General features: G+C 41.9%; 1 protein-coding gene across 3 annotated transcripts in view; it reads left to right on the forward strand.

Moving 5' to 3' along the window:
• The window catches only part of GPRC5C (G protein-coupled receptor class C group 5 member C), a 32,735-nt gene extending 24,247 nt beyond the window's left edge, over positions 1-8,488 (forward strand). For all 3 annotated transcript variants that reach the window (XM_060764259.2, XM_067463871.1, XM_067463870.1), the window contains exons 3-5: positions 1,820-1,914; positions 4,084-4,230; positions 4,577-8,488. In XM_060764259.2, coding sequence (XP_060620242.2) covers positions 1,820-1,914; positions 4,084-4,230; positions 4,577-4,609 — 275 coding nt within the window. In that variant the 3' untranslated portion in view covers positions 4,610-8,488. The remainder of the gene's footprint in view (positions 1-1,819; positions 1,915-4,083; positions 4,231-4,576) is intronic.
• Positions 8,489-17,123: the final 8,635 nt, after the last annotated feature.

Raw genomic sequence — 17,123 nt, forward strand, 5'->3', positions numbered from 1 at the left:
TAAAAGCTCTGGGGGATGAAAGATATTTAAGGAGACAGATCTGAGGTTTCACACCCTCTGAAAACATCTTTATCACGCCCAGCTGCTCTTTGGCCCTCCCAGCAAAGAAAATCAGCTCAGTCTCAGAAATTAGGCAGATTGTGTGTGGAATCGTGGACCCATAGCTGTAGGAACACTAATATCTGTTATCAACCTTTTCAGCAGCATGATTAAAGCAGACAGGCTCAACCTTGTGCCCACGCTATTTTGGAGGGGCTGGAAATGTATACTTTAGTGTCTCTCACATATACACCAGTGCAGTATAGTGGTTTGAGTGTTGTATACTGACTCTAGAGACCAGGGTTTGAGGCATTGCTCAGCCATGGAAACCCACTGTCTGATCTTTGGTGAGCTCCACACTCTCAGCTTCAGAAAACTCTGTGAGAGATTCACCTTATGGGTTGCCAGAAGTCAGAAACAACTTGAAGACACTCAACAACAATACGTTGCTAGGGACCATATCTACCTCTGTCCTCCCTTTGCTGCTTTGAGTGATTTTGAAATACTTACAGATGATGATGATGATGATGATAGATAGATAGATAGATAGATGGATGGATCCCAAATCTAAACATGAAATTAATCTTATGTTTCATATACATCTTAGACCAGGCGTGGTCAAACGTTGGCCTTTCAGGTGTTTTGAGCTTCAACTCTCACAATTCCTAACAGCAGGCTGGCTGGGATTTCAGGGCTTGAAATACAAAACACCTGGAGGATCAAAGTTTGCTTGCGCCTGCCTTAGACACATAGCCTCAAGATAATTCTATACACAATATTTTAAATTATTTTGCATTTCAATCATTCAACCATTAAGACCAAACGTGTTAATAATGTTGTGTATGTACAGTGTGAACCATCAGAATGCAAAGATCTCACTATCTTAGCGAGGCACATGGACAACTTTGGAGGATTATCCAGAATCTCAGCCTGTTTCCCATTATACTTTGTCAAATGGAATAGCGTAGTTGGTTAGATAATGAAAACATTTATACATCAATAAAGCCCAATTAAAATGCTTTATTATACAAAATGAATGATCATATACCAGTAAGTGAATGATACGTTTAACTAAATAACCTTTAAAATATATAATCTTCCCTGTAACAAATTAAATATTTTAGAGACAACAGAGCATGGATGCATATTCATCTCTAATTGTCTTTTAGAGCTGAATCGTAGACTGAACCAGAGTCGAGAAGGTTTATGTTACTCAACCAATGCTCCAGGTCAGCAGGAAGCCTTTTGGGCTCTTTCTGCCCAGAGGTATTCCAATGGTTGGAGTATGCACATGGGGTGAATTGAGAATCTGGGAGTATTGTGTTGCCAGGAGGTGTTCAGTGCTGCTGTCCTGAAAGCTCATTCACGAGGAGCTGCATCACACAAAGCAAACAAAGACTGTCAGGGTTGCTTGTCACCAGACAATGTCTTCTGAAATTCTTTCTCTTACATAACCCTTAGAGCGGTGGTTCTCAACTTGTGGGGACTCGCAGGTTGAGAACCACTGCAGTAAAGGTACCGGCACCTCTTCAGGTATGCTAGGTCCTCTTTGTGACTTGCCAATGTTCTTGAAGCGTAATGGAGGCAGCCTCATCCCCTTCAAGCTCAGAGCCAACAGAGTTGCCATTTGTTCCTGTGGAATATTCCAGATTCTAGCCCAGGGGCCTCCTGACATAGTAGAAGGAATGGCAACATTGTTCAGGAATGTTGTGTTTACATTGATTTTTTCCCTCATTTTGCTTTAAAACGCCATTGTCTTGTGGCTTCTCTCTCCTTTCAGCCAAAAAGCCTGTGTCACCTTACAGCGGATACAATGGGCAGCTACTGACCAGCGTGTACCAGCCAACAGAGATGGCTCTGATGCACAAAGGACCTGTAAGTGAGTGTGTGGCCATGCCATCTTTTCTTATCTGACTTAACTAAAGCTTGCCTTTCTGTGTAGTCCCATGCTTTGTTTTAAAGGATACTCTTTAAGCTAGAGATGAAGTTAACAGCTAACTCAAGACTAACCTTTCTGCTTGAAGACTGCAAATTTCCCTGCAGTGTTAAGTCTAGTTTCTTTTTACACAGGAAAATATGACAAACAATGGCAATGTGTCTTCAGATGATGAAAACCTACAGTCTCATGTTAGAACATTTATTGACTTTATTCTGCTTAAGGACCAAGGCATAGTCCTCACAAAAGGAGCAGAATGAGATGGTAACCTGTCCCATGGTTAGTTGAGTCAAAACTGGACAGCGCTCATGTGCCTTTAGTACGGTGGTTCTCAACCTATGGGTCCCCAGATGTTTTGGCCTTCAACTCCCATAAATCCTAACAGCTGGTAAACTGGCTGGGATTTCTGGGAGTTGAAGGCCAAAAGACCTGAGGACACACAGGTTGAGAACCACCACTTTAGAAGTTGTGTAGACGAAAACATTTCTGCAGCTTTTCCTTGTTATCTGGCTTCATGACAAGCAGCATCTGCCAAAATCCCTTCCAGTATACATCTTAAGCCTACCTCTTTCAACTGTAATTATACATCTATCCTTAGATACCTAATTTTCTCTTCACAGAAAATGTAGACATCAAAGGTTAGACCTATGCTTACAGTGTAATTCTTCTGTTCACATAAAATTAAATTTTGTATTGTTCCATGGAAAATTGATTGGTTATGTGAACCCTTGCCTACTTTTTGGGATTGTATTTTTCATTATCAGGTTTAGCACCACATTTCATACTAGACTTGTCTTGCTAAGAGAGGTTTTTATTTGGCTTGATCCTACCAGTTGCCCTGGGTATAATTTTAGCTGGGATAGAGGATGAGTGGGGAAAAAGAAGGCAGTAGTAAGTCAGTAATATTATCCAGTCAGGATGCACTAAAATATTTGGAGAGGAAGTTAGCTATTTTCCTAGCAACAATATGTGTCTATACAAAATTATGCCATACATGGTTACTGCCACTGAATTGTGGCATTGTCTCTCATTATCTTAGCTTTAGCATAACATCTGCTGTATTCGTGCTATTTTTCAAGTGCTGATACTGTGCAGTGCTGATGACATGAATGTGATGAGTTCATGCCTTCCACTAAAGGAGCCCGGTGCGAAAGAATAAATTGAGCTCTACCTGGCTATGAGTCATTCTCTTTAGACACCAAAAATAAATGCTTGAGTAATAATGACTTCCCCCTTCTTGCAAAGTGCTGGTCTGCCTTGTGTTTGCTCTCATCCTTTCTGTCCTCAATTCACATCTCAAAACTATTGTATGAGTTGCACATTTATAAGTACAGCCAGCCCTCCACATTTACTGGGATTATTGGTATAAAATTGGGAAAATAATGAATTAAAACCCCACTTTATTTTTACCTGAGAAAACATGTCTCTTAAGCTTTACAGTGTAATTCTATGGCCAACTCCCACCAGAAATTGACCACATAATTGTGCTGGAGAACCTAGAGATTCCCAGAGAGGACGTTCTATCCAGAAACCTGTGTCATCTAGCACATCTCTGTGGTCAGCCTCTGGCAGATGTTCACCATAGAATGGCACTGGAGGATCTTGAGCAGTGGTTCTCAACCTGTGGGTCCCCAGATGTTATGACCTCCAACTTCCAGAAATCTTTTAACGGCTGGTAAACTGGCTGGGATTTCTGTGAGTCGAAAGCCAAAACACCTGGGGACCCACAGGCTGAGAAGCACTGATCTAGAGATTCCTAGAGTTACCATATTAGTAGTAGTAGTAATGATTGTAATCTTTATATCCCACTTCTTCTCTCTCAAAAGACACACAGATCTGTGAACAATCAAACCCACAAAAGTTAAGCCCACAAATGTGGAGATGTGATTATAGTAGAAAAGTAATGAACACTACAGATATTTCACATAGTTTATGAAAATATTTTAGAGTGGAAATATAAGTCTTCTCAAAAAGTGGTCCCCAATGGAACAATATTTGGCCTTTTAAAAAAACCTGCATTAGAGATAGACATGGACATGTAATGTTATGTAAAACGGTCTATATGAGTTGATCACTTTCATTTTTCACTGCGGTTGTTTCGCTTGCAGCCTGAGGGCCCCTACGATGTCATCCTGCCTCGGGCCACAGCCAACAGCCAAATGATGGCCAGTGCCAATTCCACACTTCGTGCTGAGGAGGCCTACATGTCACAGGCAAAGCAAGCAATGGCCCAGAAGGATGGAAAGAGTGGACAGGTGTGTAGAGTGTGAGGCAACTGTATTTCACTACAGACTACTAGTCCCAACCACCGATGAGATTTTTTATATGTAGATTAGGTTGTTGTACATTACTATATGTAGATCTACTAACAATTTTTAAACTAATGGAAGACAGAAATCCTTGGATGGCTAATCATTCTGATCTCAATCTATCAGTACAGCCCATTCCTCCTCTTCTGAGCTCAAATCCTCCCTGAAGGCAAAGAACAGGTTTATTGTCTACCTCATATGTTGTCATGTATACTTATTTTATTGTATTGATCTGCCAAGAATTTTTCATGCTGTAAATAACCAAATGTCTTGATGTTATCTTTTGATGCAGGCTTCATCTCCATACAGCAAGAGCAGATGGTAGATACCTCAGCAGGCCCCATTTCTTCAAGGATGCCTTGCAAACTCTGTCTTTAGAGAAGAGCATCAAGGCCTCAGTTTGCCTTTTGATATGTCATCATGGAAGCTGAAATAATGCTTAACCCAAGTGCTTTGCTTGACTTCTTTTACTTATGTGTAACCCAAGTGCTCTGCCTTACTTCTGCTATAGAAAATATGGATTATTCTACTGAGATGTACTGAGCGTATTTTTAGGATATTTTAACAGAAGTACTTCTACTTCTACTGATCTTGGAAACTTCAGCCAAGTTCTTCTTAGTGCCATCTCTGCAATACAGCCAACCAGCACTTTGGGACCCATCTCTTTTTTTAACTCCATAACTTTTGATGGACCAGGTTGACTACTGGTTTGCTTTCTACTACCCCCACCCCATTTCTGCTGTAAAATTACACATTTTCCAGCACAGTGAAGATCTTGCCTAAGTTTCAGCCAAGTCTCTGGGTGGATAATTTGGTGTCTCTTCTTTCCACCTTGTTGCCAGATTCTGCAAAGGAGCTTCCGAACTCAAAAGGATGTTGTTACATGGATGTGGGTCCTTCGTGGAGACTTTCTATTTGCAGAAAGAACTCAGGAACTCTAGCCCAAGTTGGGGTCAGATCGTCTGTAGTCCTCCTCCTGCCTTTGGACCAAGCCCTGGAACTGACAATGTTATGTTGCTCTCAGATTCTTTGTTCATTTCCTACACTCCTCCTGCAACACAAGTTAAGGCAGCAGACAGACTATTGGACTTTTAAACTACTATAATCTCAGTGGAAGAAGTAGAGCCCTTGTGGCACAGTGGGATAAACCCTTGTGTCGGAAGGACTGCTGACCGCAAAATCTGTGGTTTGAACCCAGGGAGAGGGGTGAGCTCCCATCTGTCAGCTCCATCTTCCCATGTGGGGACATGAGAGAAGCCTCCCACAGGATAGTAAAACATCTGGGCATCCCCAGGGCAACGTCCTTGCAGACGGCAATTTCTCTCACACCAGAAGCGACTTGCAGTTTCTCAAGTCGCTCCTGACATAAATATATATATAAGTGGAAGAAGTTAGGGCTGGGTTGTCTTGAATGTACTTCTGCAGAACATTTCAGAAGTCTGGGTCATGTAGGGCCTGTATTTTGACTTACTGATGCCTGACTTGATCCCATCCATTGAACATGAAAGAGGCAATGACAGATAGGCAAAGCAGACATACAGGCTATTTATGGATTAACTGAATATTCAAATAGTACTTTCCCCATGCTGTTTGACAATTGTGGGAGATCCATGATGCTTGCTGCATATTGAACAGCAGTTTTGTTTCAGTAGGAAGTCTTCCCAGCCTGCCCTTCCCTCCTTTTATCACATCTACTTTGTCAGATGCAAATTATGTGTACAAGTAGAACTTTATTTACTTTATATTTCTATCTCGCTCTCTCTCACCCCGAAGGTGACTCAGAACTTGGAACTTGGAAACTCTGGGACTCCGGCAGGGCAAATGGCTATGGAACATGGAAATTTTACCTTTTGGGTTATAGTTTCCAGAATCCTCCAGCTGGTGAAATGGGTGGGTGTGTACTTTGAGAGACGTAGTCCAAAACTTAACTCTCCTAAGCTCTGTAAGTTAGCACAGACTACAGTGCGGGTGATGGAGCAATCTAATTATAGTGGAGCTTTGGTATCTGCTGAAGTTTAGTTTCAAGATCCCAGCTGGATAAAAAATCAATAATTGTCCAAATCCATTCTATACAATAGTGTAATAAAATGGCGTCACTTGTATAAAATGTTGAACAAATGAGTGCTGGAGAGAGCTTGAGGATCTGTGAAATGGCTAAAGTAGGATATGCCTACACATCAGCATAATTCATGACAAAATCAAGATTTCCTTTTTTTGGATTTTTTTGAGGAGAGGGGGATATTTGAGTTGTGTTTTGTTGAATAGGTGGATGCAGAACCCATTGATGAGGAGGGCTGACTACAGAATGAAGCCAGGGTCTCTGTCAGGGCAAGGGATATGTTTATTGCAGAACCATGTAGTAAAGTAACCATAATACATTTCTGAAAAATAAATAAGCTGAATTGGAATTTCTCTCAAAAGTGGACTCCCAGGCAACTGGAAGTGGCCAGGTTGCCAGAGAAACTGCAGTTTCTCTGTTCAGTGGATTTTATCTATTTCTTACCAGTTGGAAATGGTCTACATCAGTTGTGTGTCTTTTCTTCTTTAGACTGGGGACGGTTCCAGGCAGGACTTTAATGTGAGCACAATTGCGGTTTAAAAACCCAATTGGGCCTGCATCAGAGTCTAGAGACGCCCCAGAAACCCTGCGCTTTCCAGGAGGGGTGTGTCCAGATGCCTTGTCAGCCTTTTTGGCAGCGTACCCAGACAAAACAATGCCCCCCCCCCCCCCCGCAAAGCCTTTTAAAAAGAAAATAACCCTAACCTGGCCACCATTACAATGCTGCTGGAGCTCTCCTGGCATGTAAAAATGACGCAACAGTAGAAAACGGGGCCAGGAGCGATTTTCCTCCTCCCCCTCTTCTCCTGGCACACCATTTGTGCACTCCAAGAGAGATCCAGGAACATGGTAATGATGGCCAAGTAAGTTATTTTCTTTTTAAAATGCTTTTCTGGGGAGGTGGGGCGGGCGTTAGAGCCCTCTTGGATATTCCGGGTTCACGGAGGCCAGAAAACAGGAGAGGGCTGTGCAGACGGTCCTCTCAGAAGTCCCAGGACTCTGCCAACAGCTGGAAAAACCTGTTGCCAAATTACTTTGGGACAAAGCAGGGCTTTCCTGCTTTGTCCCAAAGGAATACGTTTTTACCTGAGGCGTTGTTTGGACGTTCCATGTAAAAACACAGATGCTCGCGCGTTTTAGGCGCTGTCTGGATGCACCTTGGATCTTTCTCATCTATTGATCTGCATACAGTAAAGTGATATATAGTTCTGACTACGGTTTATAATTACAATGATTTGTAATAACAAAAAACACACACCTATCCTTAGCTTCTGCCTTGTAGCCATAAGTGCTTCTACAAGCTACGGATGATACATTTGCATCTGACAAAGAGGGTTCTGGCCCACAAACAGTCTGCCACTGTAAACCTGTCAGTCTTTCTAAAATACTGTCAGATTTATCATTGCTATCACACAAATGCTTGTTGTTGGGCTATGTCCTGAGCATTGTCTTTATGCACCGAATAAATCCTGCCATGCCACCATTTATTCTCTCCTCACTTTAGATTGGAAAGAGTTGCTGTTTCTTTAGAGAATACAGTCAGGAAAAGGCCTAGGGCCAAACTGAAGAAATGTTTGAAGAACAGGAGTGGGGAAGCAATGCATATCCCTAGCAATGCCTTCCCATCAGTCCTCTCAAGGCCTCTGAATGGGTGTCCTTGGTGCCTTTGGCCAATGAGCCAACCTTTTCTCTTATGCTCTCTGTTTAGGGAGTCTCTATCTACAATGAGAGGAAGGACCACATCCTGCCTATAGGGTTCATCCTATATCTGTGTTCAGAAACACACTTATCATGGTGGGTAGAAAAGACTTGCACTGAGTCATGATTTCTGCCCATTTTTGCTTAGAATGAAGTTCTAGATCTTGCTGTATGTAGGTATTTGCACACAGCATTTTGGTGAGACAGTCTTTATACAGATAATGACATATGATATTACCTTTTTCTGTTTTTAAAAATAATGGTTGTGAGTGAGTGGTGGGAAGAAAAGGAGAGGGGAATATGTGTGTGAGAGAGAAAGTGTGAGTGGATGAGTGAGGCTATGTTTAATCCAAGTGTTATTTAAGAGGCGGAAGGAAGTGTGTCCTCCTAGAACGTGGGTTTTTTAGCCCAGACTTACCTGACAAATTAAATTCATTTTTTCCTAAATGCTGCTGTTGTCTTGTTTTCCTATTTCTCTTGATGAGTTTGTAGTTGAAGGGAAGAGGGGGAATGAGGAGGTGACTACATGGAAAATTAAAGACAACAAAGGATCTTGTGCCACCAGTTATGATCTCATGGACTTTTAAAAATTTACAGTCCACTTCTGTGAAAGCTTTTATTAGGCTTCAAGGTGCCACAAATGTAGTCATCGTGTTTGTTGCATAAGCAATTCTATTTCATAGAAAATTGTTTTAAAATCCTTCTCCCAATCTCCTTTCTCTTTTTGACCATTTTCTAATCTCTTGGTTTCTATTACTTAACTAATCTGGGAATTCAGCCACGGGGCCTCATACTTGCAACCTTTTGCTTAAAATTATCAACTCTTATAAAGACAAGGAATAGGATGCAGCAGACTTGTTTTCAGCTCAGACAACCTTGGTAGTATACAATAGACCCTCCACTTCTGTGGGATCGGGGTGCACGGCTTCTTGTGGAGGCTTCTAAACAGAGGCTGGATAGCCATCTGTTGGGAGTGCTTTGAATGTGATTTTCCTGCTTGGCAGGGGGTTGGACTGGATGGCACACAAGGTCTCTTCCAATTCTATGATTCTAAGTTGGAAAACATTTTTAAAATTACTTTTTTATTGAGAGGAAAGCTCTTTAGGAATCTCTAGGTTCTCCAGAACAACTCTGGTCAGCTTCTACCAAATGTTGTGCTGGATGATCTACAAATGCCTCGAGCTAATATATAAATCAAATCTGCAAAAGCTACAGTTGCAAGTGTGGAGAGTCAACTGTAAATGAGCAATGCTCCTGTTCATGAGCCTGTTTTATGTGTTAAACCTTGGATGGGCAAGCCGATGGCTGCAATAGTGTCCTTTCTTGCAGTATGAAATAATAGTCTGGTTGTGACTATAATTTCTGGATCCACTTGCATTTGATCACTTGACTAAAGGAGTCCTTAGTCAACTTCTCAGGAGCCTGACCATGGCACTAAAAACATATTAATTTTTATTTGCATTTCCTGCAACTATAATGCAAATACGTTTATGTTTTAAAAAACAATTATGCATTGTCTCCTTGTGGAAAAGAAATCTTGTGCTTAAATACTTCAAATGCATAATAGCAAACTCTATAAACCACAATGTGACAACTAAAACATTAAAATAGCAACAATGTGCTGTTAGTGGCAGCAGGGAAGTGATTCTCAGATACCCATGTCCCGGAAAGGGAGCCCAAACAGAAAAGTGATGTATAGATCATCTAAAAATAAACAGGCATATGCATTAATGGACAGGACAGAAGACATCTGCACGATTTCCAAATAACTACACTATATAGTTCAATTGCCATAGGTAGTTTCATCAAATGGGATTCTGAAATGTTTAGTTTGGTAAGTACTTAAGATGCAGGCATGACGGCTAAAATAGTATCCAACTGCTATCCTTGTTTTGCTGGATTATATTTAAACTGCACAAATTGTATCAGGCCTTTAAAAAGTGCTGACAAAAATGTATTGGTGCATTCCAGAATGTTTGTTATTCTGAATACATTTTAATAGGAGATATGAAATTATTGTTGTCTCCAAAGAAGTATGAGATTACAGCAGCTATTGGGGTTTGGTTGCAGGACCTTTTGTGGATATCAGTTCTGGATGCTGAACTCCCATTATATACAGTGTCAGAGTAAAATGGTAATCCTTATACAAAATGGCAAAATCAAAGTTTGCTTTTTGGAATCTTTTTGACTATTTTCAAACGTGACTCTGTGGATACAGAATCCATGGGTGCATTCTGGGAATGCATTCAAAACAGCAAGTAGATAGACATTGAATGTTATGCTAAGGGCAGATGGGACAAATCCTCACCAGATATCCTTTCCTTCCTGCAGCCATTTCTCCACCACTCAGGAAATGGCAGCCTGAGCAAACAGAAGACTCATGAATTATATAGCACCTGAAATGCCTTGGTCTGTGGTTGATGGGAGCTATCTGACCTTTCTTTCTCCTTGAGATACGAGAACCATGAGCTCTTTGCTTGCAGGAACTAGACAGTGGGGCTTCCTCATTGGCTTTGTTTATCGAGTCTCATGCAACCTTGGATGGATTGATTGGAGATAGGTTTTCTTCTTTCGCAAATCAGAAGTGGGCCTATCTGAGCTACAGTCAAAATGACATTTTGGTACTCTAGCTGCCCCGCTGGGCCTGAGGTAATCTTTCCCAAGTTCCTTAGGAGGCAAGTACCATCACCTTTGGGAAATGACTGTGGCAATTCTACATTTGTCTGGGGTTTCTTTCAGTGTGATCCCTCTCTACCTTGAGGCTTCTCTTGGGAACTTCTTAACAAGGGATGCACAGAGACTGTTTGTGTTGTGACTTTTTTGTCCTGGCTACAGTTCAATAACTTGCGGTGATATAAAAGAGCCTGAGATTGCTGTAATTTAGTAAACTGACAAGACAGTAACTGGCTTAATTAGGATTTGCCACTCATTTTCCCAGCCCTGGTCTTATTTTTTTTATATCTGCACAAGTAAGGCAATTCCCACAGTGGGCTTCTGAGTGGAAAGGGGAAGTTTCCCCTACTAAATATCTTAGTATCTGAGTGCTGGAAAAAAATAGGAGCTGGCAGGAATTAGTCGGGATACATTTGGATGCTTCAGGCCACTTCCAGTACACTGCCCTTGGATCTATCTTTGTAAATCCTGTTCAGCTATGGAAACCTGCAACCTTTTCACACAGCCCACTCAGTCACTGGTGAAAGGGAAGGCAAGTGGAGTGCCTTGTGGTGCCCCACACACCCTCCTTTCCTTCCTGCAGCACGTGTTGGCAGCCTGTCCCCATCAGATGGGAGAACGGTCAGCAACATGCAGCAATGTGTATTGCCTCGCCATTCCCTTTTCGCCATCATATGAGTTACTTTAAAGTTGCCACAAGTCCAAAATTACTTCAAGGCCCAAAACAAGAAACAACAAATTTGTTCCATCTCTGGGAATACCTCTTGTACTATGTTAGCTACATCTTGCTCACATATTCAAAGGCAATATGTATCTAAATACCAGGTCTGGGTACAAATGTCCAAAGAATGCTGTTGGTATCAGTGGATTAATGTGTGGGCCTCCAGCTGTTGATTTGCAGTTCCCAACATTCCTCACCACTAGGGTTGATGAAAGCCGCAATCCTCCAAAGGCATCTGGGATCAGGTTTATGTTTACTCCAGGAATATAAAGAGAGCCGGTGTAGCAATTTTAATATTGAACTATAACTCAGAAGGCAAAGCCTTGAATCTGCCCTCACCCATTGACAAGTCACATTCTCTCAGCCTCAGACAAAAGCAGAGCCCAAACCCCTCTGAGCAAATCACTCCATGAAAACACCATGCTAAACCCCAGGATGACAATATATTAAAAGGACTTGAAGACAAACAACTGCAACAAGTGCAGAAACTTCTGGGGGGATTCTAGCTGACCATAGTAAGAAAAGGGAGAAGTTCTAAAAGATACTGTTTAGAAGAAAAGCTGAAAAACTACAAAATAAGTAGGAAGTGGGTCTGATCTGGCATCTTTGTAGCATTGATCAAGGCTTTTTATACAATTCCTCCAACAATGTATTTGGGTTTGCAATAGACTTGAGTTTCCACTCCCTAAATGGCACCATGCCTGCTGGAAACTTTCTACTTTGGGACAGAATTGGCAAATTCTCCCAGTCCTCAAATAATTGCAAAATGCCTTCCTGCTTTCCCTGCTATTTTTTGGCATCTACAAGAAAAATGCAATTAAAAAGAAAGAAAGAAAAGTATGAAGTTACCTGCCCAGAAATTATTTCAATTGACCCCCTAAGGACTTTAGGCATGCGTTTGCATAACTACCTTGTTCTGCAAACTGTTCTGTGTTTGGTCCTAAACATTACAATGGCTCTTGGAGCTGCTGGAAATATTTAACCAGCTGGGCCATTGTTTGGCCAAACTCCACTTAATCACTATTTTCTAGCAGGTTGATGGCTTTGTTGCTTGAACAGTTGGAGCCTGAGGCAAAATGAAGGGGACTGGCCATCTTGAACAAACTGTACATATTTACTTTTTCTCCTATGTCTTCTTTTTTCTGAGCTGTTTCTACTCTAACAATTGCTCTCCTGTCCTGCATTTAGAATGTATATGCTATCATTCTTTGGGGGAATGAGATATGGGCTGCTATACATTAGATCGCCTATTTGCAGTATAGTTAATCTTAAACCTATATCTATTTTGTATGCAAAAATACACTTATATACATAGGAGATAGACTGGAACACAAAGGGTGTATTTACACTGCAGCAGTAGTGTGATTTGACACCATTTTAACTACCATAGCCCAATGCTGTGGATTCTTGGGATTTGTAGTTTGGTGAGATACTAGCACTCTGGCAGAGAAAGCTAAAGATCTTGTGAAACTTCAACTCCCAGATCTATGGTAGTTTAAAGTGAAGGTAAAGGTTTTCCCCTGACATTAAGTCTAGCCGTGTCCAACTCTGGGAGGTGGTGCTCATCTCCATTTCTAAGCGGAAGAGCCGGCATTGTCTGTACACACCTCCAAGGTAATGTGGCCAGCATGGAGCACCATTACCTTCCTGCCGGAGTGGTACCTATTGATCTACTCACATTTGCATGTTTTCAAACTGCTAGGTTGGCAGAAGCTGAGCCTAACAGCAGGAGCTCACCCTACTCCCTAGATTTGAATGTCCAACCATTTGGTCAGCAGCTCAGCGGTTTAACCTGCTGTGCCACCAGGGGTCCGTATGGTAGTTTAAGGTGTCAAACTGCATTAATTTTACAGTGTAGATGCTGCCAGCATCGTATTCTCTGGCTAGATCTACTATAATGCAGTTTCAGAATGCAGATTAACTTCATTGAACTGGATTATATTGGTCTACTATTGGCTCCAGCCTCTTTGACTCTGCAATGTACTCATAATAAAGACAAGCAAGGGAGGTTTTATATCTTATGTATGCAACTCAGAGATAATCACAAATTTCTTGAGCTCATAGACAAAAGGAAGTGGATTGGACTAGACTAGTCTCTCCACTTGAATCTCATCTTGAATAGAATAGAAAAGAATAACTTTATTGTCATTGTATATTGTACAGTGAAATTCAATGCTTTCCCCAGCACACATCACAAAAACAACACACTCATCCCTCCATACTCCAACCACCACCGCACAATCCCCAATGCCACATCAATGCAAAACCATGAAGTTCAATATAGTTATAGCTCAAGGATAAAAACTGTCTCTCATCTCTTTGTCCTTGTAAGTTAATTATAGGGAGGAGGTCTTGTAGACTCTTCCGCAAACTACCATTTTCAGACTGGAACATTAATTCAGTGGTGGTTTGCTGCTACCGGCCACTGTCATGCTGGGCCTACGTTATTCTGGATATAAGTCTTTTTCCTTCTGCTCCTCATCATTAACCTATTCCTCTGACCAGACCATTGCACATCCTTTAGCTGTTCACCTCTTTGAGATGGTTTCCCCTCATTTGCAGTGCTACTTTTGGAAGCACCTGCTCCTCCTCCTCCATTCACCCAGGTTGGGAACTGGGAGCACTGGCAGCCATTTTAAAATTTTTAAACTTCCCTTCTCTCTGGTATGTGATAGGGCACAGGAGGACCCCAATAGGACCATCAACATGAAAGACTGAAACCATGACATCACTAAGGTTGGTGCAACCCAGTGCGGGAACTCGTAGTGTCAACTTCTTGGACTTCCTTCCATACCAAACCATAACACAGTATTGTAGCTACAAAACTTGACAAAATCAACAACTGTAAAAATAAACCCTAAACAACTAGCAAGAATGTGTGCTTGTAGCATGTGCAGACAAAGCTATGCGATTTGAAACACTGTAATTGGGTAATTATGACAGCTCTGACCAGAGTGCATTTGCATTAGACAGTTCAGCAAGTAAATTAGAAAAGAGTTTTGCTCTTGTAGGTATATAGTAGATATATACTGAACATTGTGGTTATATCTAACAATAGGGATATTTTTATTTAATTTTTTGTGTGTGGAAACAATGCACAAACAGTCATTTTAATGTCACCCCCTCTGATGGGATCGACTGATATGGTCCAAATCCTCTATATCTCTCTACTTCTACCACTGGACTACAATATTTGGCTATACTCTTATGGGGTTGTATGCTCATTCATACAAATAATATAAAGGTTTCCCCTTGACATTAAGTCTAATTGTGTCCAACTCTGTGGGGTGGTGCTCATCTCCATTTCTAAACCGAAGAGCTGGAGTTGTCTGCAGTCGCCTCCAAGGTCAAGTGGCTAGAGTGGTACCTATTGATCTACTCACATTTGCATGTTTTCAAACTACTAGGTTGGCAGAAGCTGGGGCTAACAGCTGGAAGCTCACCCCGCTCCCCAGATTGGAACCGCCAAACTTTCGGTCAGCAAGTTCAGCAGCTTAGCAGTTTAAACTGCTGCACCACCGTGGGTTCCTACAAATAATATACTGTTCCTTATTCCATGGCAATCTCTTTGTCCATCTACTGCAGTATTATCTACTTTGCCTGGCTGTAGCTTTCTGAGATGTTTGGCAAAACCTTGACTTTCTCCATTATCTGCCTTGTTTGAATCTAAGATCCCAAGATATACTCTGCAATGCTCTCTGCCAATGCGCTATTGCTCTTCTCCATGCTGAGAACACATACAGACATAGCTGTACAAAATGCCTGTCCGGGTCCATTTGCCATTTGGTAACTCTCTCTATTATACTGTTTAGCTATGGAGTCCTTCTCGGTTCTGAGGTCTAACCTTGACAAGCGAACAGCACCAAGCTTGTAATACCCAGTGTAGATTTAATAAATAAATCCAGAGCTTAGAAATATTATTTCAGACTACTGGCTAGAGGGATTCTCAGAGTTGCAGTCCAAGAAAAGCACTCCTTCCAACCACTGGACAGACTCAAAATGCCAACTTATACAGACTAATTAACAGCAACTGCTGAACTGTTTTCTGTGTCTTGCAAATGTGCAGCAGTGGAAAGCATCCAAACACTAATATTGAGACAAGGAAGACCACAGTCCTTGCTTTGCACTGTCAACTGCTCCATTAAAAGAGAGCATGTCTTTCTGTTCTGCAATTGAAGAGTACTTCTTGTTGAACTGTCCTTGGAGGAGACATGTTCTGGATTGCACCCAATAGCCCCCAAAGGGAGACCTACTAACAGTCAGATTAACCTGTCAATCTGGTTGTTTTACTCAGTGGAACGGGGTGTCCTTTTCTATAGGCAGCCAAATGTCAATGAAAGTGGATTAACTGCAATGAGGCCATCTCATTTTTGTTGTTTATCGCCGTGCAAATTGTTGGGCTGCTGCTCAATGTGTGTTTCCTTGAACAAGTTCTTATCCTTTACACTCCTTTTTAGTTGAGGACCAAAGTTGCCAAACTATCTGGGAAGGAACAGTGTGCGAGCGATAGAAGAACAGTAACATTCCCTGCTAGCTAATCTACCTGGCCGACCAACAGGTAAACAAACAAAATGGTAGCAGAATCAAAGGTTGCCATGTCTTGAAAGAAAAACTTCTGTTATCCAGAAGGAGCCCAGAAGGAGCCTGCTGGTGGAGTCTTGTGATCTTGAATGGGTCCCCAGTCCCAGAGTGAAAACTGGAGAGGGCTTCTTCACCTTTATGGTTGTGAGGAAGAGAGAGGTTGCGTAAGAGTTGATTATTATCTGGTTGTGTGAAAGGCAGAGCCTTCTGAGTTTTTTGGGTGGGTGGGGGCACTTTAGATACCCCCCCCCAAAGCCAACAAAAAGCCTCATTTATATAGGGTGTGAGGTCTTGCCCTTTTCTTTTCTGCAAGTCAGTTTTAAAAGGCTGGAGAATGAGAATGGAATAGTCAGAGCACCACCTTTCAAAAGAAATCCTGACTGGTGGCAATCCTATCTCTTAGTGACAGATGGATTGTGGCAGGCTTGCTATTTGTCCTGTTTGACACTGGATTCTGGCAACGGAGGTGGCAGTCACGTGCCATTAACGGGAGAGGGTGTGAATGTTGCCCTTCATTTAGTGTTTGGCAAGGAGAGAATGTCACTCGTTCTCTGAGCTGAGAGGAATTCCTGCCCTGAGCTTATCACCTGGAGCAATCTACACCAGGTTGATGGGACCCAGGAAAGATGGAGAGCAATAGTACTGAGGGCAGGGGGGGAAAGAGAGGTTTTACAGGGAAAAATAAATTATACGGGGAGGGATATGGTATTCTTGCATTTACAAATAGCAAAGGAAGGAATTGAGAACTCTGCTGCATGATGAAAGGCCAAAGATCTTCTGCTTTCAATGGAGGATCACTCATATAGTGATCATATACATGTGTGTGTGTACAGCCCTGTGATCCTTGGTCAGAATACCAGAAGCAAAGTCAGCTGGCTAGTTTGACCAGTGAATGTTCCATAGCTGAACCTTGGAGGAAACCAATTGTATATAATCTTCTTTAATGGAGATGAGGGTAATGCATTATCTCTGTGTTCCTTAGACTACAGAGATCAGGGTGGTGTGGTGGAGGAAAGTTCCTTTCAAAAAAATGCAGCCTATTTTTGTCAGAATAAACAGAAAGGTGGACAAGAGATGACAGAATTTGCGGGGAGGGAGTGGGAATTC

Source organism: Anolis sagrei, chromosome 2, assembly GCF_037176765.1.
Source record: "Anolis sagrei isolate rAnoSag1 chromosome 2, rAnoSag1.mat, whole genome shotgun sequence".
Classification (NCBI taxonomy): domain Eukaryota; kingdom Metazoa; phylum Chordata; class Lepidosauria; order Squamata; family Dactyloidae; genus Anolis; species Anolis sagrei.